The 24202-nt window shown below is 46.2% G+C and overlaps 1 protein-coding gene across 1 annotated transcript; it reads right to left on the bottom strand.

Annotated features, from left to right (window-relative positions):
* Nucleotides 1–1595: 1595 nt before the first annotated feature.
* Nucleotides 1596–24202, bottom strand: fxn (frataxin). Its single transcript, XM_078214028.1, has 5 exons — nucleotides 23409–24202; nucleotides 12742–12830; nucleotides 8561–8681; nucleotides 5836–5933; nucleotides 1596–2459 (listed from the first exon to the last, which is right to left on the bottom strand). Exons 1-5 carry the CDS (start codon nucleotides 23538–23540, stop codon nucleotides 2312–2314), a joined length of 588 nt encoding a protein of 195 aa, XP_078070154.1. The 5' UTR covers nucleotides 23541–24202; the 3' UTR covers nucleotides 1596–2311.

Here is a 24202-nt window from a genome sequence, read left to right as displayed (position 1 = left end):
GGAGACAGGTTGGGAGTGGGTGGGAAGGTGGTGAGCTGGTCACCCATTCTAAACCACACCCATCTCCCCTGCCAAATCTGCATTCTGGGCAATAAAACCCCTAGTGCTTCAGGTTAAAGCCTTTTCATCATCAACTGAGGACTCAGTTTAATTTCAGGATAGGCAAAATAACCAACCACAGTCAAAAAACTGGATATCAATTCCATAGGAGTGATTCCTTCTGTTTCATCTCTACATTACAAGGAGAGATGGCTAGATGGGTAGAGAACTGGCTTGGCCACAGGAGACAGAGGGTAGCAGTCGAAGGGTCTCTTTCCGGCTGGAGGTCTGTGACCAGTGGTGTTCCGCAGGGCTCTGTACTGGGACCTCTGCTATTTGTGATGTATATATATATAAATAAATGATTTGGAAGGTGTAACTGGTGTTATCAGCAAGTTTGCGGATGACACAAAGTTGGCTGGACTTGCTGATAGCAATGAACATTGTCGGACAATACAGCAGGATATAGATAGGCTGGAAAATTGGGCGGAGAAATGCCAGATGGAATTTAATCCAGATAAATGCAAAGTGATGCATTTTGGAAGAACTAATGTAGGGGGGAGTTATACAATAAATGGCAGAGCCATCAAGAGTATAGAAACACAGAGGGACCTAGGTGTGCAAGTCCACAAATCCTTGAAGGTGGCAGCACAGGTGGAGTAGGTGGTGAAGAAGGCATATGGTATGCTTGCCTTTATAGGACGGGGTATAGAGTTATAAAAGCTGGAGTCTGATGTTGCAGCTGTATAGAATGCTGGTTAGGCCACATTTGGAGTACTGTGTCCAGTTCTGGTCGCCGCACTACCAGAAGGACGTGGATGCTTTGGAGAGAGTGCAGAGAAGGTTTACCAGGATGTTGCCTGGTATGGAGGGTCTTAGCTATGAGGAGAGATTGGGTAAACTGGGCTTGTTGTCCCTGGAAAGACGGAGAATGAGGGGAGACCTAATAGAGGTGTACAAAATTATGAAGGGTATAAATAGGGTGAACAGTAGGAAGCTTTTTCCCAGGTCGGAGGTGACGATCACGAGGGGTCACGGGCTCAAGGTGAGAGGTATAACTCAGATATCAGAGGGACGTTTTTTACAGAGAGTGGTGGGGGCCTGGAATGCGCTGCCAAGTAGGGTGGTGGAGGCAGACACGCTGGCATCGTTTAAGACTTACCTGGATAGTCACATGAGCATTCTGGGAATGGAGGGATACAAACGAATGGTCTAGTTGGACCAATGAGCGGCACAGGCTTGGAGGGCCAAAGGGCCTGTTTCCTGTGCTGTACTGTTCTTTGTTCTAATCATTTTGGTTTACTTCAGGTAATTGTACACCATCCAAACAGCTCCTGTGTTAATATTGCATCATGATGCTGAAGGAAAAGCAACTAAAGCATTGCCCTACCTTTCAAATGGTGGGTAAGTTTGATACCATTTTCCCAGCAATGAAGCAAAGAAAAAATGTGCGGGCATTGAGGTGAAGAGGGGAATTTCAGTGTATAATATAGAAATCTGACGTACCGAATAAATGTGAACAATGAACACAAAGAAATAAAATAGAACATTACAGCTGGTTTCCATGGAGCACTTGTGGTTTTAATTGTTGGGTAAATTGCCTGTCTTGGGTTTCGAACAGGGAGTTGGAGATAGGGTAGTGATGCTGTGTAATCAATTCTCCGTCCCATCCTCCTGTCGAGTGTGACTCCCCACCAGGAACTCAGCTTTGGGAAATTTATGCATTTGGTTTCTCTTCAATAAATCATGATCAAATTCCAATTTTAAAAAAGATTTTCCAGGTTATCTACCAACTGGATTTGAGATTTGAACTCTGTGGCTATAACACTGTAAAATGTGAGGAGACTGGTCAAAATTTACATGAAGCAAGTTAGCCAAACACCCAACATTATTATTGCTTGATAGATTATATATTTATAGATATTTTAAATTTAGGAAAAAAAAATCTAACAAATTATTTTGGAACTTTAGTAGGCACTTAATACTATTCACAATTACTTCAGACACAAAAATAAACCTTTATAACCCCAGTGTACAAAAACAAAATACATCCTTTCACTCATTAACTGTATTGAAGAATCTCCACTCCTTGCAATCAGGGAGATTCCGCTGCAAATGGGCAATTTACTTCAGAATAATATAGATTGATTGCAATCTTTACAGCATCCAGAACCTGTCGCAGGAACAAGGTATTCACACATAATAATTACAACTGGGGTGTATCTTCTTCAAAACATCTTTTTGGAAAAAGTTCTGAGATTTTTCTGCTGGGTCACCCATCACTGACATCTGCGGCTGAAAGTACATCCACTTTGGTCTTGAATGTTGCAGAGAACTCCTTCGTGAGCAGGCCATGTAAACAAACTCCATCGTGAGAATAGACCCATTTCTTCCCATTCCAGTCGTATCGTTTAGGCCCACTGAGGAAAAATGCACAGAAAATGATTGAATGAGAACACAAGCGCTTTTAATCTTTACATTTCAATGGCAGGGCCTTGGTTAAATGAACATTGCTGAACTCTCACCTGACAGACATATAGGCACATTCAGTACCTGCCTGCCGGGTGGGTGGGTGGGAGCAGCATTTTGGTGGCAGGAGGCTGCAGCTAGGATCTCACCTGTCTGAATCGGAGAAGGGATGGAGGTGGGCAAGTCTGGTGAGATCTTGTGGGGAGCAGCAGACTTCAGCTCCTCCAAGCCCACAAGGGGTTTAAAACAGATGAAAACTTCTCAGACTCACTATGGCCTCTCTTGGCTTCTCGCATTGTGTTCTGCTGCCAGGCTACAGGCTTTGCATGCCAACCCTTGGGCATGATTTGATTTATTATTGTCACATGTATTGGTATACAGTGAAAAGTATTGTTTTTTGCGCGCTAAATAGACAAAACTACCGGTCTGCCAGATTCCAGCATAGTGCAATTTCACTTTAAGCCAATCAACAAAATATGACAAAGGGAGTATGATTCCTGCATTGTGACCACAAGTACACCCACTATGGCACACAGGCATAATAGAATACAAAGGGGAAAAGGAAAGGAGAGAGTGCAGAATATAGTGTTACAGTCACATATAGGGTGCAGAGAAAGATCAGCTTATTATAATGTAGGTCCATTCAAAAGTCTGATGGCAGCAGGGAAGAAGCTGTTCTTGAGTTGGTTGGTACGTGACCTCAGACTTTAGTATCTTTTTCCTGACAGAAAGAGGTGGAAGAGAGAATGAAATTAAGATTATGTCGTGGCGCTGATAATGTCATCAAGTTGCAACTTTTGAACGTTAAGTAGGACTCTGTCTTCCTCAACAACGATGATGACTCTGCGATTATGACAGGTTGGAGCTGGGAGATAGGCCTTCTCCATGCACCATTCTCTCTGGGTGAGTGGCAGGGGGAAGTGGAGGGGGGTTAAAATTCAGGCCATTACAGAGAAAGAAGTAAACATTTTCTACTAGATCTGAGATAAGAATGGCTGCTGTGTCAGGACCAAGGAATTGACAAGCTCTAAGACCCTGATAAACAGAAACATTTTTTCACCTTTTTGAGTTGTTGCTGCATTTCTAATACCAGATTCCAATATTGTCATTGCTTCTAGAATCATAGAATCCCTACAGTGCAGAAGGAGGCCATTCGGTCCATCGAGTCTGCACCAACCACAATCCCACCCAGGCCCTATCCCTATAACCCCATGTATTTACCCTGCTAATCCCCGAAGGGGCAATTTTAGCATGGCCAATCAACCTAACCCGCACATCTTTCGGACTGTGGGAGGAAACCTGAGCACCCGGAGGAAACCCACACAGACATGGGGAGAATGTGCAGACTCCACACAGACAGTGACCCGAGGCTGGAATTGAACCCGGGTCTCTGGCGCTGTGAGGCAGCAGTGCTAACCACTGTGCCCCCTGCAACTGACCAACTACAACTCCAGCGATGAGGATATTAAAAATAAACTGAAACAAAAATGAAAGTAATGACGCAGGCAGCTGCAAGGACTGAGCCTGATTTAGTTTCCCAACCTCACGGGGGAAATTATCTGCTTCTTTCTCATTCTGATGGTGCAGAATGAAAGGCAGATTTAAGAAAAACAGATTTAAAATCATACATTTACTTACAATGTTTCAACTACAGTAACACCCCGCCTGTGCTCCAACCTGTCATAATCGCAGAGTCATCATCGTTGTTGAGGAAGACAGAGTCCTACTTAACGTTCAAAAGTTGCAACTTGATGACATTATCAGCGCCACGACATAATCTGAATTTCATTCTCTCTTCCACCTCTTTCTGTCAGGAAAAAGATACTAAAGTCTGAGGTCACGTACCAACCGACTCAAGAACAGCTTCTTCCCTGCTGCCATCAGACTTTTGAATGGACCTACATTATAATAAGCTGATCTTTCTCTGCATCCTATATGTGTACTTGTGATCACAGTGCAAGGACCACACTTCCTTTGTCATATTTTGCTGATTGGCTCAAAGTGAAATGGCACTATGTTGGAAACCAGCAGACAGCCGATGTAACTCACCTGGTGTCCCTTTGGACACAGTAAGAAGTCTCACAACACCAGGTTAAAGTCCAACAGATTTATTTGGTAGCACGAGCTTTCGGAGCACTACTCCTTCATCAGGTGACTCACCTGATGAAGGGGCAGCGTTCCGAAAGCTCGTGATTCCAAATAAACCTGTTGGACTTTAACCTGGTGGTGAGTCTTCTCACTGTGTCCACCTCAGTCCAACGCCAGCATCTCTACATCATCCCTTTGGGCAGGTGAGGCACAGCTTCTGACCAATCAAGCCATGGCAATGAGTCTGTCACACATGCACAGTCATCTTAGTTTCTTGCCCAACAGTTACCATTTTGAAAAGACAAAAAGGTCAAAGAAAGGTGCAGGTTGGGGTTAGCCGGTAAAAGATGAGAGGCGAGGACACTGACAATCACTTTGGCAGAGCCAGCTCTAGCTTCAATGTGTTCACGCTGACATGCAAGTTGTGAATCCTCTCATCTCATGGCCCAGTCCTTCTTCCCTGCTGCTGTCAGACTTTTGAATGGACCTACCTTGCATTAAGTTGATCTTTCTCTACATCCTAGCTGTGACTGTAATACTACATTTTGCACTCCTTTCCTTCTCTATGAACGGTATGCTTTGTTTGTATAGCGCGCAAGAAACAATACTTTGCACTGTATACTAATACATGTGACAATAATGAATCAAATCAAATCAAATCAGACCTCTCCCTCTTTCTCCATCCCAGCCCTGCCTGCTTCACACTGAGCTCGTCTTGTGAAACCTCACCAGCCCCAGCTCTCGACCCTGTGCTGTTCATCCTGGGGCTCCTGCAGACAGCAACTCCTGGACCATCTTCCTGGCAAGAGAGTGTGCCACACTTGATGAGCTGCATCTGCTCACTGGTCATGCAGGCGGGTAGTGCTCAGGGCTGGACAGCTACCAGAGCCAGGCAACAGTAACAATATTAACAAGATGGTTTGTGGTTTCCCTCCCCTCAAATTTTCTAGCAATCTCTGCAGGTGGAGCTAATCAGGCTAGAGAAGCAATCACAGTTTTATTTTTTCCAAATGACTTCGAGAACATGATAAAGCCTGAGCAAACTCCAGTGGCCAGTTTGAATAAGAAAATCACTTTCAAGGACTAATTGCTACTTCAAAGAGACAAAGTGAAAGAAGCTGGCTCTGAAAGGGGAGGCTATTATACGGAGTGCAGCAAAAGGGAAGAAAACATAAAAGCCCATCAACCCACTTGTGCACCACATAATTTTAAGTGCTTCATTCTGCATTCACTGTATACCTGATGGGAGATGATAACCAGATCTGTCGGTTTGGAGTCTGTTTATTAATCACGTATGTCCCCAGCTTTTCTCCCATGTTTATGGTTATCACACCGTTCTGAAAAAAAGTAAAAATACAGTTGATCCGAAGAATATTTAACAAATACTGGACAATCTCCCGTGGCTTTTTAGGGAGTAAGGATGGAGTGAAGAAGTGGGGTTTGAAGACAGGGAATAATTAGAGCAGAGCTCACAGACTCAAGAACAATTTTAAAATCAAACATTCTTTCCTGATTTTATTTATTATTTATAATTGAATAGCAGAAGCATACGGCCTTCCCAAATCTAACAATTTTGACTAAACTTCAGAAATACCGTAGATCATAACATAAGAACTAGGAACAGGAGTAGGCCATCTGGCCCCTCGAGCTTGCCCCGCCATTCAATAAGATCACGGCTGATCTTTTCATGGACTCAGCTCCACTTACCCGCCCGCTCACCATGATTGCAGTACATAAGTCAACCCGGTGTATAATATGATCCTGTTTTGGACTCCAAAATGCATGTTTAAGGCAATGTTAACATATAAGTTAACTCCCTGTTTTTCAGCTAATAAATGCATGTTTAGGGCTATACTTGCATTAAGAGTCAGTCTCAACTTTTCAGTTCAGAAATAAATGTTTAGGGTGACAAGTCAGTGCGTGGAATCAAGCAGGCGATATGGACCATGTTACCAAGATGCAAGGGAGTTTAAGACACGCACCAGATCAGGCCATGCATGGTGGCCAACAAACAAAAATCTTCTCACATTTTAAAACAGTGACCACCTGCACTAACAGTTCACATTTTATACTGGGCATATAAGTCAACCCCTGTCTATGGAAGATTTTTTGGAAGTTTCAAAGGTTGATACATATACTGCGAATCCATGGCAGTGACCAATTTTACCATGATGGTCATGGTGGCCAACAGTTAGAAGGCTGTAGAAGCCCACTTTGTGAGGTGTTTAGCGGTGCCTCTTGGAGCTTATTGAACCTTGGCATTTTGTCGAAGTCCCCAAGGCCAGGATTGCAATATAACCAGAGTACAAGTTAGGTTAGCCAGATGGTGCAAAGCCCTTAGCTTCCATCAGTTACAGGCAAAGATTTTCAATACAGCCTGGCCAGCCATTCCAGCTCATTTCTGTGCTTTGGAATGCAAAGAAAGTCAGTTGTGTATCTCAAAATTACAATTTAAAATGCAAACATCAATATAAGCACATTGCATGTCAACATTGTGCAGGTTTTACTGGGCTGAATATAAGTGCAGATATTTGACATTGAATGGAATATTTTACACAATGTCAGGAAAAGAATGGTTCCACATGATTTGCTCCAATTGAGTGGTCTCAATTGTATGACTGATGTGTGTACACAATATTAGGGCAGGAGGGTAGAGATGCCCTGGAGGGGGAGGGCGATCATGGCATTCGGGGTTAAGGAGGGCCAGAGGTCCAAGGTCCCAAATCTGAAGGGGCCTTCACACTGAGGCACCCATCCCTGCTTCCTACCTGAGATGGAGAATTTTTTCTATGTTTTCCTGCTAAAAATTGAGGCCGAGTGGAAAAAGGTCACATAATCATAGAAATCATAGAAACCCTACAGTACAGAGAGACGCCATTCGGCCCATTGAGTCTGCACCGACCACAATCCCACCCAGGCCCTAACCCCATATCCCTACATATTGTACCCGCTAATCCCTCTAATCTGCGCATTCCAGGACACTAAGGGGCAATTTTAGCATGGCCAATCAACCTAACCCGCACATCTTTGGACTGTGGGAGGAAACCGGAGCACCCGGAGGAAACCCACACAGACACGAGGAGAATGTGCAAACTCCACACAGACAGTGACCCAAGCCGGGAATCGAACCCAGGTCCCTGGAGCTGTGAAGCAGCAGTGCTGGCCACTGTGCTACCGTGCCGCCCTTAAGGGCATTAACAGGTGAAAGGGTGGGTTTCCTGCCACAGGCCCTGCCTGCCCAACCTTGGAATTGCACCTGGGAAGAATCCCATCCATGCAATCCCCCCATCCTGAGGGAAGAGGAAAATGCTGCCTTTAGTTGCATCAATAAACGGTTGCAGCTGTTTCCACAAACTAAGATTCTGGTCTCTTGAGCATCCCCGATTTTACTCAAACCACTGGTGGCTGTGATTTCAGCTGCCTCAATCCTAAACTCTGGAATTCCCTCCCTAGGGCTCTCTGCCCCCTCTCCAACTTTAAGATGCCTCTTAAAACCTCTTGACAAAGGATTTAATCACATCTCCTTACATGGCTCGGATGTCTTTTTTTATTGCTCCTGTGAAATTCTAGGGGATGTTTTATTACGTTAAAGGTGCTAAATAAATTCAAGTTACTGCTGTAGTTATATTTAATAATAGGCATATTGTGTTAATTAGTGATGCTGTCTGCATGTCTATTAGTCCCACTGTCTGTGTGTCAGCATGATTACAAATGTTGAGCAGCCAATATACTGAGTGAAGTATTGATTAGGAACAATGGGGTCTTGGGTGCGATGACCAAGCACTAGGCTTTCACTTGGCACCTTCCTACAGGCGACTGTTACAGGCTTCCTCACATCTGGCTATATTACAAGAAAATTGACAGCAGCCTGCCCTACTTACATGGCCATCAAACAGAGTGCAAACTGAAAGATTTAATGTGCCTTAAAAGGTGATTGAAATGAGACAATGAAGTGGAGCTTTACCGCAAATGATACATCATAGTCCTTTGGAACAAAAGGCTGATCTCCGAGATCTTCAAAGAAGTCAGCTAAAAGGTCCAGTGTTTCCTCTGCAAGTTTTTCATAAGTGGCCTCATCCAGTGAACTGTGAAGAGGAAGAGTAAGGTGTTGAGCTCAGTAGCCTCTGGTAATGTTTTCTAAATAAACTTTATTTCCTATACAGAGGATGCTATGGGGTATATCAAAAAATGAACATTTCCCTCTCCTTTCTATTCTGTAGGTTTCTTATTTCCACCATCTGACCCATGGGGAAAAACAGACCACTGTCATTATCTGCCACCAGTGTCATTATGTGACTGGGTGCATGAGGTTGGTTTTGAGTAGGTGAGACCACTTTCTTCAAACCAATTAAACACACTAAAGTTACCATGGGCGAATCCCGGCTCGGGTCGCTGTCTGTGTGGAGTTTGCACATTCTCCCTGTGTCTGCGTGGGTTTCCTCCGGGTGCTCCGGTTTCCTCCCACAGTCCAAAGATGTGCGGGCTAGGTTGATTGGCCATTCTAAATTGCCCCTTAGTGTCCTGGGGTGCATAGGTTAGAGGGATTAGTGGGTAAATATGTAGGGATATGTGGATTGGGCCTGGGTGGGATTGTAGTTGGTGCAGACTCGATGGGCCGAATGGCCTCTTTCTGCACTGTAGGATTCTATGATTCTATGAACAAGTTGAGGGGAACGTGCAGAACTCCTAACAGCAGGTGTCGGACAGTCACTGCAGATTCAATGGGCCAAATGGTCTCTTCTGCACTATAAGGAGTCTAATATTATAGAGGAAGACATCTGCACACTTGTTTTGTGCTTTAGACCCGTTGGTAGACTGGAAGGAGAAACATTTTTTTGTATATTTCTTTGTTTGATGTCATGAATTTCTGCTCTAGGACATCTCGAATAGGGATTTCTATCCACCACGAGCTTTATTCAGCTGACAAAATGTCAGCCCTCCCTCAGTGAGCAACCTGTCCCAACGTAACACTGAGAAGAGCTACAATGTTGGAGGCATTGTTCTACAGGGGATATGTTAAGGAACGGCCCTGTCTACCCTCTCAGGTGGCTATAAAAGGTTCCATGACACTATTTTGAAGATGAGAAGGGGAGTTTTCCCAAGCGTGCTGGCCAACGTTTATCCCTTAATTAATAGCACCCCAAAAGAATCTGCTCATTATGATATTGTGTGTGGGAGCTTGCCGTTTACAAACTGGCTGCTCTGCTTTTTTATGTTATACTAGTGACTACACTGCAAAATTATTCATTGGCTGTAAAGTGCCATCACATATCTGGAACAATGGCAGTCCACTCGCCTGGATAACAGAGATGTTGGAGGAAGTTGGTCTGGTCAATCAGGTCAGAGTTTGTAGACAGGTCGGGGGGAGAAGGGGGGAGAATACACTGTGGTCACAGTCACGGAGTACTGCATACGTGACTTCGATTTGGGCCACTTTGGTGCTACGGTAGGGGTAAGAAATCTGATTGAGAGTTTCGAACAGGGAGCTGTGGGAAAGATGAGCATGGATTTAGGAGATGATGCGCTCAAAGACTTTGAAAAGGAATTGAAGATTGGAAAAGGGGTGCTGGTTTGAAAGGCAAGGGATCAAGGGTGGATTTTTTGAAGGGCAGTTGCTGACTGTACTTTTGATTGGATACACAGTACTTGAGCAAAGGAAACCATTTGTAATGTCATTTAGCATGGGAGCCAGAAAGAGATGTGGGGTGGATGTCCTTGGCAGACAGGATTAAGGAGAATCCCAAGGCATTTTATTCATACGTTAGGAACAAAAGGGTTGTCAGGGAAAAAATCGGACCTCTCAGGGACAAAAGTGGGGAATTATGCTTAGAGCCCAAAGAAGTAGGGGAGATCCTAAATGAATACTTTGCATCGGTATTCACAAAAGAGAGGGATGTGTTGACTGGGAGTGTCTTGGAGGGGATGTTTGACCCGTTAGAGAAAATCTCCATTACAAGGGAGGAAGTGTTATGTTTTTTAGGGAATATAAAGACTGACAAATCCCCAAGGCCTGATGGAATCTATCCAAGGCTGCTCAGGGAGACGAGAGATGAAATCGCTGGGCCTCTGGCGCAAATCTTTGTCTCGTCACTGGACACAGGTGAAGTCCCAGAGGATTGGAGGATAGCCAATGTGGTCCCGTTATTTAAGAAGGGTAGGAAGGATAACCCGGGAAATTATAGGCCGGTGAGCTTGACGTCCGTGGTAGGGAAGTTGTTGGAGAGGATTCTTAGAGATAGGATGTATGCGCATTTAGAAAGGAATAAACTCATTAACGATGGTCAGCATGGTTTTGTGAGAGGGAGGTCATGCCTCACTAACCTGGTGGAGTTTTTTGAAGAAGTGACTAGAATGGTTGACGAGGGAAGGGCTGTGGATGTCGTCTATATGGACTTTAGTAAAGCGTTTGACAAAGTCCCTCATGGGAGGTTGGTGCAAAAGGTTGGATCTCATGGGATAAAGGGGGAGGTGGCTAGATGGGTGGAGAACTGGCTTGGTCACAGAAGACAGAGGGTGGTAGTGGAAGGGTCTTTTTCCGGCTGGATGCCTGTGACTAGTGGTGTTCCGCAGGGCTCTGTATTGGGACCTCTGCTGTTTGTGATTTATATAAACGATCTGGAAGAAGGTGTAACTGGGGTGATCAGTAAGTTTGCGGATGACACGAAAATGGCTGGACTTGCAGATAGTGAGGAACATTGTCAGAGGCTACAGAAGGATATAGATAGGCTGGAAATTTGGGCAGAGAAATGGCAGATGGAGTTCAATCCAGATAAATGCGAAGTGATGCATTTTGGTAGAACTAACGTAGGGGGCAGCTATATGATAAATGGCAGAACCAAAAAGGGTGTAGATACGCAGAGGGACCTGGGTGTGCAAGTCCACAGATCCTTGAAGGTGATGTCACAGGTGGAGAAAGTGGTGAAGAAGGCATATGGCATGCTTGCCTTTATAGGACGGGGCATAGAGTATAAAAGTTGGGGTCTGATGTTGCAGATGTATAGAACGTTGGTTCGGCCGCATTTGGAATACTGCGTCCAGTTCTGGTCGCCACACTACCAGAAGGACGTGGAGGCTTTGGAGAGAGTGCAGAGGAGTTTTACCAGGATGTTGCCTGGTATGAAGGGGCTTAGTTATGAGGAGTGATTGGGTAAACTGGGGTTGTTCTCCCTGGAAAGACGGAGGACGAGGGGAGACTTAATAGAGGTGTATAAAATTATGAAAGGCATAGATAGGGTGAACGGTGGGAAGCTTTTCCCCAGGTCGGTGGTGACGTTCACGAGGGGTCATAGGTTCAAGGTGAAGGGGGGAAGGTTTAACACAGATATCAGAAGGACATATTTTACACAGAGGGTGGTGGGGGCCTGGAATGCGCTGCCAGGCAAGGTGGTGGAGGCAGACACACTGGGAACGTTTAAGACTTATCTAGATAGCCATATGAACGGAGTGGGAATGGAGGGATACAAAAGAATGGTCTAGTTTGGAGCAGGGAGCGGCGCGGGCCTGGAGGGCCGAAGGGCCTGTTCCTGTGCTGTATGGTTCTTTGTTCTTTGGATCAGCAGTCAACTGGGATTAGAGCCAAGAAAGCAGCAGTAAGGGCGGCATGGTGGCACAGTGGTTAGCACTGCTGCCTCACAGCGTCAGGGACCTGGCTTGGGTCACTCTCTGTGCGGAGTTTGCACGTTCTCCCAATGTCTGCGTGGGTTTCCTCCGGGTGCTCCGGTTTCCTTCCACAGTCTGAAAGACCTGCTGGTTAGGTGCATTGACCCAAACAGGTGCCGGAGTGTGGCAATTAGGGGAATTTCACAATAACTTCATTGCAATGTTAATGTAAGCCTTACTTGTGACTAATCAATAAATTTTAAAAGGTCTCATGGACAAGAGGAACAGAGACTTGAATTGTTAACTTCTTGTCAATCAAACCCTCTCTGTGTGAGACTGATAGCTATATCAGAAACATGTCAATGGAATGCAGATCACAAAATATATTGAAGCCGTACCAAATGTGAAGGTTTCATTACTGAGGTACAAGAGAAATGGATAAGCAAACATCAACACATTTAGCTGCATCAGGGAATGTGAAACACAGAGCCATGTCAGTTATTCACAGCACACACACACACACAACCCTTTGTCACTTCAGGATACCTTGCATTTTCCATTCTTCTCAAAGGCGAGGAATGAATCTCGTTTCTTTGGAACGTCAAGCATCTTAATGAACATAAATGTGGGAAACTCTAGAAAAGATAACGACATGATTGAATTGTGACTTGGATGAATAAAGATAGCTTGACATCCTTGAAACAAAATTTTTCCAATCAATAACTTTAGCAAAAATAAAGTCAGTGCATCTGTAAAACAAACTTTCATGCGAATGTTTCGCTAAAGTGACCAGCAAAAGAGGAATTCCCTTCCTCCAGTTCTAACTGGCCTTTTTAATATTAAATATAAAGAAGATTCTTGTTAAATCCTCCAACCTCCATAAATTATAACTTGTAAAGCTATCTAGATTTATTATTACAGATTAAAAATTATTCAAAATAAGCCTCTTAATTGGTAAATGGGTAAGTATACTGGCCCAATATGATATCACATAGCAGATATTTCTCAGGTTTGACATCTGGCCAGTGATATATTAACTAATCTCAGTTGGGGCAGCATTGCTGAGTTAACAGTAGCAAGAACTTCAGTGTCATGAGGTTACAGAGTCATAAAGTCATAGAGGTTTCCAGCATGGAAACAGGCTCTTTGGCCCAACTTGTCCATACTGCTCTTTTTTTTAAACCCTTAAGCTAGTCCCAATTGCCTGCATTTGGCCCATATCCCTCTAAAACCATCTTACTCATGTAACTGTCTAAATGCTTTTTAAAAGCCAAAATTGTACCCACCTCTACTACTACCACTGGCAGCTTGTTCCAGATACTCACCACCCTCTGTGTGAAACAATTGCCCCTCTGGACACTTTTGAACTCTCCCCTCTCACCTTAAACCTGTGCCCTCTAGTTTTAGACTCCATTACCTTTGGGAAAAGATATTGATTTTCTTGCTGATCTATGCCCCTCATTATTTTATAGACCTCTATAAGATCACCCTTCAGCTTTCTACGCTCCAGAGGAAAATGTCCGAGTCTATCAAGCCTCTCCTTGTAATTCAAACCGTCAAGTCCCGGTAGCATCCTAGTAAATCTCTTCTGCACTCTTTCTAGTTTAATAATATCCTTTCTATAATATGGTGACCAGAACTGTACACAGTATTCCAAGGGCTTAGCAATGTCTTGCACAACTTCAGCAAGACTGTCCTAACTCCTGTATTCAATGTTCTGACCAATGAAACCAAGCATGCTGAATGCCTTTTTCACCACTCTGTCCACCTATGACTCCACTTTCAAGGAGCTATGAACCTGTACCCCTAGATCTCTTTGTTCTGTAACTCTCCCCAACGCTCTACCATTAACTGAGTAAGTCCTGTCCTGGTTCAATCTACCAAAATGCATCACCTCACATTTATCTATCATAGAAATCCTACAGTGCAGAAGGAGGCCATTCGGCCCATCGAGTCTGCACCGACCACAATCCCACCCCACATATTTACCCGCTAATCCCTCTAACCTACGCATCCCAGGACTCTAAGGGGCAATTTTTAACCTGGCCAATCAACCTAACCTGCACATCTTTGGACTGTGGGAGGAAACCGGAGCACCCAGAGGAAACCCACGCAGACACGAGGAGAATGTGCAAACTCCACACAGACAGTGACCCGAGCCGGGAATCGAACCCGGGACCCTGGAGCTGTGAAGCAGCAGTGCTAACCACTGTGCTACCGTGCCGCCCTCACTGTGCTACCGTGCCGCCCTAAATTAAACTCCAGATGCCATTCGTCAGCCCACTGGCCCAGTTGATCAAGATCCCGTTGCAATCCAAGATAACCTTCTTCACTGTCCACTATGCCACCAATCTTGATGTCATCTGCAAACTTACTAACTATGCCTCCTATATTCTCATCCAAATCATTAATATAAATAACAAATAATAGTGGACCCAGCACCGATTTCTGAGGCACACCGCTGGTCACAGGCCTCCAGTTTGTAAAAACAACCCTCTATTATGAAGGTTATGGAGAAGGAGAAAAAAATCAATAACATTGGTTGAGGTTCAATTGTAGAGTGCAGATGTCAGGGTATCTATGATTCCCTGAATCATTATTTCGGCTTATTGGGAATGGCCATCACCTATACAAGTATACTGCAGCATAGAACACTTTAAGGAAAGTATTTTTAAAATTAATTTTACAGGATGTGGGCGTCACTGGCTGGGCCAACATCTGTTGCCCATCCCTAACTGCCCTCCATTTCAGAGGGCATTTGAGAGTCTACCACAGTGAAGAAATCAAAGGCTTAGATTAAGAATGTGGCAATTTAAACGTTGTGAGTTAGTAAACAAATGGTTGGATTTTGTGTTAAACACTGTAGCATGAAGATGCTGAGTAAAACAGCGTTATTCACAAAAATAACAAATGTTAATTGCTGACCAAATAACAGTAACTTCATTACAGTGTGAATGTAAACCTACTTGTGTCGAATAAATAAACTTTAAAACTTTTAATTTGTTAGCTTGTTGTATAGTTACACTACTTAACTAGCCCTCCTCCTCCTTAGATAAATTTTCTCTTTGACGTTCTTTCATGGGCAAAATCCAACCTCCAAAAGATTGCTGAGTTTACCTCCTTAAAATATCCAGAAAAACACTCCCCACTCCTCTTTGATGACTACCCTTGCTTCGACTTCTCTTTTTGCTTCAAAGTCCTTGAATGCATTTATGCCCTGATCTCATCTGCCTCTCTGTTCAAATTCCTTCAGTCTACTTTCTGTCTTATCCACAAAACCAAGACTGTGCTGATCAAAGAAACCAAGGACTTCCTTTCTGATTGCAATTGCAAATTATCCTTCCTGCGCCTTCCTACCTGTCCCCTCATACACATTCCATGCAATGGTTTCTACTCCATTGCAGAAACTCCTTCTGTCTCCTGAACTGCTGAATATTTCCGTTTATATTTTTAGATTCCCAGCATCTGCCATGTTTTACTTCTGTTTTAATATTATGTTGTAGCGTGTTGGAGTAAATGTTGCCTGGATAGGTGTCCCAGTCCTGTTTTGCAGATATTTGGGGGTATAACACTCAGTTTGGTGGGTTGTAGCTGGGATGTATAGTGAAGTTTGGGGATAAGGAATTAACAGGAAAGCTGTAGTGCTATCAAATTACTGGTCTGCTGAATGAACCCAGGCAGTTTTACTTAAACAAATCCCATTGTATTGAAGTTATAAATATTGCGACAGGTCAAATTTCTGGATTCTACGCACAGCAGTGAGTGCAATCCAAAAGCATTTCAATTCCTCATATCTTCTTTCATGTGTTCACCTCTCCACAAGTGACGTACATATGCAAAATGTGTCACACTCTGCTGTGTGCAGGCAAAGCACCTAATAGTCAAAGGGGTATGTTATTATTTTGCAATGGGAGCAGGTTTGTACAGTGCATTTTAATTGCAGTGGTTCTATAGAGAAAGAAAACACCTAGAGGAGAGATACAGGGTGGAATTTTCCCATCCCTCCCGCCACGGGAATCATAGCAGGTTGGGCATGGTCCTTACAAAGGTCTGTTGACCTCGGGTGGGATTTTCCGGTCTTGGGGCGAGTGCCATCCACAGTGTGTGGCTGTTGTGCAGCTGCCTTTGTGTCTATGTGAAGCTCCATCTGGTGGAACATAGAGTAACTAAGGGGAAAGATGTACCACTAGTAAGAGGGTCGGTAACAGACAAAAGAACAAGAGGTGACATGAAGACCAGCAAGTTATTATGATTTGCAATGGACTGCCTGAAAGGCAGTAGGTTTCAAAATGGAATTAGATAAATACTTGAAGGAGGAAAATATGCAGAGCGATGGAGAAAAGAGCAAGGAGGGATTGGAATTAATTGGATGGCCCTTTTAAAGAATCAGCACTTGTGTGATGGGCCAAATGGCCTCCTTCTGTCCTGTATGATTCCATGGAATTATTCCCCAGTGCCTACAGTTTATATTGTCTATTAAGGACTATGAAAAATAAGATAAAACTTGACTTTCTGGAACCCTTTGATCAATTATTGGCAGAGAACATTCTTTCCCAGTGAGACGGAAAATATTTGGTTGCTAAAGGAATCTTTCTGGATGTGGTATTGCTGTGATGGTGGGAGTTTTACATCTGTGATGATGGCGACTTGTTCTCTCTGTGATGTATTTAGTTTGTGAGACTCCCTCTGTTGGAATATTACAGTTTTCCAAGGAGGCTGACTTTGAATGTGACATCTTTTGCTGCCAATTTCTTTTGATCTTTTGCGTGTTTTCATATTTAGCATCAGAGTCAGGGCCAAAATCAGAGTATGAAGAATGTTGGGTAAATTCAAAGGATAATCAGTACAGATTCCATTTTTATTTTGCGCATCCCCAGAGGTACAATCAAAAGATTAATGACACAGTTAAAGTAAACAAGAACTCATATTTATATAGCCCTTTTAACACAGAATAAAAATCTTCTTGGGTGCTTCACAGATGCATAATCAGACTAAAATGGATGTCAAACCAATGCAGGAGATATTAGGAGGGAGTCCAAAAGTGTGGTCAAAAAGAAGGCTTTAAAGAAGAATCCTAAAACCGTTCTTAATGGGGCTCAGTGCTTAGCATTCTCTGGCCTTTTAATCAGCAGGTTGTGGGTTCAATCCCCACACCAGAGACCTGAGCACAAAATCCAAATTGACACTCGTAGTGCACAACTGAGGGAGTGCTGCAGTGTTAAGAGTTGCTGTCCTTCAGATGAGTGGTTAAACCAAAGCCCATCTTCCCTCTCAGAGGGATGTGAAAGAGATCATAGCCACCATTTTGAAGAGCAGGCGAGTTGTTCCTCAGGATCCTAGCCGATCTATATCCCTTAATTAACCTCACAAACAGATGATCGTTTCAGGAACTACAAAAGGTTGTGAATGTAGCCCAATCCATCACGCAAACCAGCCTCCCATCCATTGACTCAGTCTACACTTCCCGCTGCCTCAGCAAAGCAACCAGCATAATTAAGGATCCTACGCACCCCGGACTTTCTCTCTTCCACTTTCTTCCGTCGGGAAAAAAATACAAAAGTCTGAGTAGCAACCGACTCAAGAACAGCTTCTTCCCTGCCGCTGTCAGACTTTTGAATGGACCTACCTTGCATTAAGTTAATTTTTCTCTACACCCTAGCTATGACCGTAACACTACATTCTGCACTCTCCCATTTCCTTCTCTATGAACAGTATGTTTTGTCTGTATAGTGCGCAAGAAATAATACTTCTCACTGTATACTAATACATGTGACAATAATAATAAATCAAATCAAATCTGGTCATTATCACATTGCTGTTTGTGGGAGCTTGCTGTGTACAAATTGCTGCTGCATTTCCTTATTACAATAGTGGCTGGACTTCTTTGACTTTAAAGCGCTTTGGGCAGTCTTGAGGTTTGGAAAGTTATTACAGAAATGCAAGCCTTTCTGTAAAATGGCAGATGGAGCATAGGACGGGACCACATAGCTTTCAATTCTGGGAAATACATAAAAGACCAGAATTGGAGGAATGTAGAGATCACAGACTGTTACAAAGGATTAAATCGGGTGCTCAGCACAGAAATAGGCCATTCAGCCTAACCAGTCCATACCGGTGTTTATGCTCCAATAAAATCTCCATCTTCCCTCACCAAAATCTATTGCATGCCTATTTCCTTCACCTTCATATTCTTGTCTAGATTTCCCTTAAATGCATCTATACTATTTACTTCAACCTGTTGTAACGAGATCCACGTTCTCACCACTCTTTGGGTCATGGAACTGGAGGAGATGGCAGAGACAGGGAAGGGTGAGACCTTGAAGGGGTTTAAACACAAGGATGAGGATATTAAATTGGAGGCCTCGAGTAACTGAGAGCGTTCTAGGTCAGCAAACCCAGGGCTGATGAGTGGTAGTCCCTGATCTGGGACAGGATGGCCGCGACAGGGTTTCAGACGTATTGAAGTTTACAGACGGGAGATGGTTACGCCCGAGTGCCAGTAATGTGACTGAGCCCATATTTGTAGATACTGTTGCCAAATGGCCAAAATTCAATTGATAATTATCAAAAGGGTCTCAATCACAGCTCTGAGGTTTCCTCTTGCAATTTTAACGTAGCACAGAAACCATTATCAAACAGAATTTGGTACCAAGCCACGTATGGAGTTATTGGGACAGGCGATCGATAGTTAGGCCAAAGAGGCCTTTTGGAACATCTTAAAAGGAAAGAAAGGTAGAAAGGCAAAGAGATCTAGAGAGAGAATTCTGGGTATTAGGGCCCAGACAGCTGAAGGCACGGTTGTTAATGGTGCTTTGATGGAATTCAGATATGCCTGGAGCGAGAGCTGAATGACAGCAGAGATTTTGGGGGGGGCTGTGCAATGTTACAAATATGGGGTACGGTCAATCTCTGAATTTAGGCTTTTAAGAATTGTATATGTGCAAAGTTGATTTTTCAGTAACCACTAATTCTCTAAAATCAGCCTTGGAACATAACCACAACTTTCGAGCTGTTCAGCGATATAAACAACAATCCCCAGCACCAGACCAAACAACGCATCTCGTAGATAATAACATTGCAGAATTCTGCAGTTATGATTCAGTAGAAACTGAATTGATCCACTTCAACAATTGAGCTCAAAAATCGAGGTTGACACTCCACTACAGTACTGAGGGAGTGCCGCACTGTCAGAGGGTCAGTACTGAGGGAGTGCCGCACTGTCAGAGGGTCAGTACTGAGGGAGTGCTGCACTGTCAGAGGGTCAGTGCTGAGGGAGTGCCGCACTGTCAGAGGGTCAGTACTGAGGGAGTCCCGCACTGTCAGAGGGTCAGTACTGAGGGAGTGCTGCACGGTCAGAGGGTCAGTGCTGAGGGTGTGCCGCACTGTCAGAGGGTCAGTACTGAGGGAGTGCAACACTGTCAGAGGGTCAGTACTGAGGGAGTGCTACACTGTCAGAGGGTCAGTACTGAGGGAGTGCTGCACTGTCAGAAGGTCAGTACTGAGGGAGTGCTACACTGTCAGAGGGTCAGTACTGAGGGAGTGCCGCACTGTCAGAGGGTCAGTACTGAGGGTGTGCCGCACTGTCAGAGGGTCAGTGCTGAGGGAGTGCTGCACTGTCAGAGGGTCAGTACTGAGGGAGTGCCGCACTGTCAGAGGGTCAGTACTGAGGGAGTGCTACACTGTCAGAGGGTCAGTACTGAGGGAGTGCCGCACTGCCAGAGGGTCAGTACTGAGGGAGTGCTGCACTGTCAGAGGGTCAGTGCTGAGGGAGTGCCGCACTGTCAGAGGGTCAGTACTGAGGGAGTGCCGCACTGTCAGAGGGTCAGTACTGAGGGAGTGCTGCACTGTCAGAGGGTCAGTGCTGAGGGAGTGCCGCACTGTCAGAGGGTCAGTACTGAGGGAGTCCCGCACTGTCAGAGGGTCAGTATTGAGGGAGTGCTGCACGGTCAGAGGGTCAGTGCTGAGGGTGTGCCGCACTGTCAGAGGGTCAGTACTGAGGGAGTGCTACACTGTCAGAGGGTCAGTACTGAGGGAGTGCTACACTGTCAGAGGGTCAGTACTGAGGGAGTGCTACACTGTCAGAGGGTCAGTACTGAGGGAGTGCCGCACTGTCAGAGGGTCAGTACTGAGGGTGTGCCGCACTGTCAGAGGGTCAGTGCTGAGGGAATGCTGCACTGTCAGAGGGTCAGTACTGAGGGAGTGCCGCACTGTCAGAGGGTCAGTACTGAGGGAGTGCTACACTGTCAGAGGGTCAGTACTGAGGGAGTGCCGCACTGTCAGAGGGTCAGCACTGAGGGAGTGCCGCACTGTCAGAGGGTCAGTACTGAGGGAGTGCTACACTGTCAGAGGGTCAGTACTGAAGGAGTGCCGCACTGTCAGAGGGTCAGTACTGAGGGAGTGCTACACTGTCAGAGGGTCAGTACTGAGGGAGTGCCACACTGTCAGAGGGTCAGTTCTGAGGGAGTGCTACACTGTCAGAGGGTCAGTACTGAGGGAGTGCTACACTGTCAGAGGGTCAGTACTGAGGGAGTGCTACACTGTCAGAGGGTCAGTACTGAGGGAGTGCCGCACTGTCAGAGGGTCAGTACTGAGGGAGTCCCGCACTGTCAGAGGGTCAGTACTGAGGGAGTGCTGCACGGTCAGAGGGTCAGTGCTGAGGGTGTGCCGCACTGTCAGAGGGTCAGCACTGAGGGAGTGCTGCACTGTCAGAGGGTCAGTACTGAGGGAGTGCTACACTGTCAGAGGGTCAGTACTGAAGGAGTGCCGCACTGTCAGAGGGTCAGTACTGAGGGAGTGCTACACTGTCAGAGGGTCAGTACTGAGGGAGTGCTACACTGTCAGAGGGTCAGTACTGAGGGAGTGCCGCACTGTCAGAGGGTCAGTACTGAGGGAGTGCTACACTGTCAGAGGGTCAGTACTGAGGGAGTGCCGCACTGCCAGAGGGTCAGTACTGAGGGAGTGCTGCACTGTCAGAGGATCAGTACTGAGGGAGTACCGCACTGTCAGAGGGTCAGTGCTGAGGGAGTGCTGCACTGTCAGAGGGTCAGGACTGAGGGAGTGCCGCACTGTCAGAGGGTCAGTGCTGAGGGAGTGCCGCACTGTCAGAGGGTCAGTACTGAGGGAGTGCCGCACTGTCAGAGGGTCAGTACTGACGGAGTGCCGCACTGTCAGAGGGTCAGTACTGAGGGAGTGCTGCACTGTCAGAGGGTCAGTACTGAGGGAGTGCTGCACTGTCAGAAGGTCAGGACTGAGGGAGTGCTGCACTGTCAGAGGATCAGGACTGAGGGAGTGCCGCACTGTCAGAGGGTCAGTACTGAGGGAGTGCCGCACTGTCAGAGGGTCAGTACTGAGGGAGGGTCAGTACTGAGGGAGTGCCGCACTGTCAGAGGGTCCGTACAGAGGGAGTGCCGCACTGTCAGAGGGTCAGTACTGAGGGAGTGCTGCACTGTTGGACATGCTGTCTTTCACGAGGCCCTGCTTGCACTCTCAGCTGAATGTAAAAGATCCCATGGCACTATTCTGAAGTGTCGATGGTAGTCATGATGTGGAGATGCCGGCGTTGGACTGGGGTAAACACAGTAAGAGTTTTAACAACACCAGGTTAAAGTCCAACAGGTTTATTTGGTAGCTAATGCCATTAACTTTCGGAGGGCTGCTCCTTCGTCAGATGGAGTGGAATCTGATGAAGGAGCAGCGCTCCGAAAGCTAATGGCATTTGCTGCCAAATAAACCTATTGGACTTTAATCTGGTGTTGTTAAAACTCTTACTATTCTGAAGAGCAGGGAAGGTCTCCCTGGTGTCCTGATCAATATTCATTCCTCAAACACAAACAGATAATCTGGTCACTATCACACTGCTGTTTGTGTGCAAATTGGCTGCTGTGTTTCCTACATTACTAGCCCATCTACATTATTTCAAAAGCACTTCACTGACTGTAAAAATTTGGATGTCTGGTGGCTATAAAAGGAACCGTATAAATTTTACACATCTGAGAGGGAAGATGTGGACTCCAGATTGAACATTCCAGCTGAAAGTTGGCATGCCTGACAGTGCAGGAGTTAATCAGTACTGCACTGGCTGTGTCAGCGGTGAGGTGAGAGTGACTTAGATAGAATAGATAGAAACCCTACAGTGCAGAAGGAGGCCATTCGGCCCATCGAGTCTGCACCGACCACAATCCCACCCAGGCCCTACCCCCACATATTTACCCGCTAATCCCTCTAACCTACGCATCTCAGGACTCCAAGGGGCAATTTTTTTAACCTGGCCAATCAACCTAACCTGCTCATCTTTGGACTGTGGGAGGAAACCGGAGCACCCGGAGGAAACCCACGCAGACACGAGGAGAATGTGCAAACTCTACACAGACAGTGACCCGAGCCGGGAATCGAACCCGGGACCCTGGAGCTGTGAAGCAGCAGTGCTAACCACTGTGCTACCGTGCCGCCCAGTTGAAGTGACTTGACAACAAGGCAGCATTTGACCCGAGTGTGACATCAAAGAGCGCCAGCAAAACCAACGTCAGCAGGTATCGCAGGGAGAACTGTCCAACAGTTAGAGTCATAGCTCACACAAAGGTGGTTCAGGAAGATGGCTCAACACTACATTATCAGAAGAATGACGGGTGGAAATAAATCTTGGCCTTGACAATTACAACACGTAAATCAATATGAAATGGGTGCCAACTTTTTAGGTGCGACATTAAACTGAGACCCTGTCTGCCATCTCAGGTGAACATAAAGGGCCAACATTTTGAAGGACAAGGGAGTTATCATTGACATCTTGGCGAATATTCATCACTCAGCTGACATCACTAAAGCAGCTGATCACATTGCTATTTGTGGGAGCTTGCTGTGCTGGAGAATTATTCTGGGAGAGGGACAGAACAGACTCAATGGGCCCAATGGCCTTTGGGCCGGAGTTCCTGTCACATGACCCCAGGCCGCGCACCTGCCCCGCCCACCAACTCGCTATTGGCTATCCAAGCGAACCAATCACAAGGGCCAGGGCCCGTGTAGTAACCAATCCGCTTTAGACAAGGGGTGAGTGGACGGGCGCTCCAACTGATGGACGTGTCGCTGAACCAATGAGAGAGCGCCTAGCGGCTAGAGGGGGGACCAATGGGAGAGCGGCGCGAGGGCAGGGGGCGCGAGCCGGGATTTAAATGACGAACCAACGGCTGTAACGGCCGCTGAGCGCCGCCAATACTCACCCTGCCTAAAGTGCTGAGTGAGAGAGTGGAAGCGCGCTGGAATCCCGGGGCGGCCGTTGCTCTGGGCTGTCTGCTCAGGTGGCGGATGGAGTGGCGAAGGCAGAGCCGGCCGCGGTTCAGGAGGCCAGCCATTCACCAGCGGGGAGCTCCCAGCGATCACATCGGCGCTCCGCTGGCAATGCCTGGCAGCCGGACGGCGCGTGCGCGCTCGGAGGCCAGACCCACGATGCAGTAATGCGCACGCGCTGGGGACGTGGCTACGTCACGTACAGGCGGGGGCGTGGCTACGTCACGTACAGGCGGGGGGCGTGGCTACGTCGCGTACAGGCGGGGGGCGTGGCTATGTCACGTACAGGCGGAGGGGCGTGGATATGTCACATCTCGGCGGAGGGGAGTGGCTGTGACGTACAGGTGGAGGGGCGTGGTTGAGGTCCAGTTGCCCCGCCTCCTCCAGGGCTGCAATGCATAGAAAGAGCATCCTTTCTGGTTGTACCACAGCTTGGTATGGCTCCTGCTCTGCCCAAGACCGCAAGGAACTACAAAAGGTCGTGAATGTAGCCCAATCCATCACCCAAACCAGCCTCCCATCCATTGACGCTGTCTACACTTCCCGCTGCCTTGGCAAAGCAGCCAGCATAATTAAGGACCCCACGCACCCCGGACATTCTCTCTTCCACCTTCTTCCGTCGGGGAAAAAGGTACAAAAGTCTGAGGTCACGTACCAACCGACTCAAGAACAGCTTCTTCCCTGCTGCCGTCAGACTTTTGAGTGGACCTACCTCGCATTAAGTTGA

Source organism: Mustelus asterias, chromosome 6 (assembly GCF_964213995.1).
Source record: "Mustelus asterias chromosome 6, sMusAst1.hap1.1, whole genome shotgun sequence".
NCBI classification, from domain to species: Eukaryota; Metazoa; Chordata; class Chondrichthyes; order Carcharhiniformes; family Triakidae; genus Mustelus; species Mustelus asterias.
This window is presented reverse-complemented; position numbering and strand designations above follow the sequence as displayed.

Excerpts from the sequence above, each read along its gene's own strand:
- fxn (XM_078214028.1), bottom strand. The coding sequence starts at position 23,540 with ATGGCTGGCCTCCTGAACCGCGGCCGGCTCTGCCTTCGCCACTCCATC. Across the intron at positions 5,934-8,560 it reads ACTATGATGTATCATTTGCG|AACGGTGTGATAACCATAAA; the intron begins GTAAAGCTCCAC and ends ACTTTTTTTCAG. Across the intron at positions 2,460-5,835 it reads TGGTTATCATCTCCCATCAG|TGGGCCTAAACGATACGACT; the intron begins GTATACAGTGAA and ends ATTTTTCCTCAG.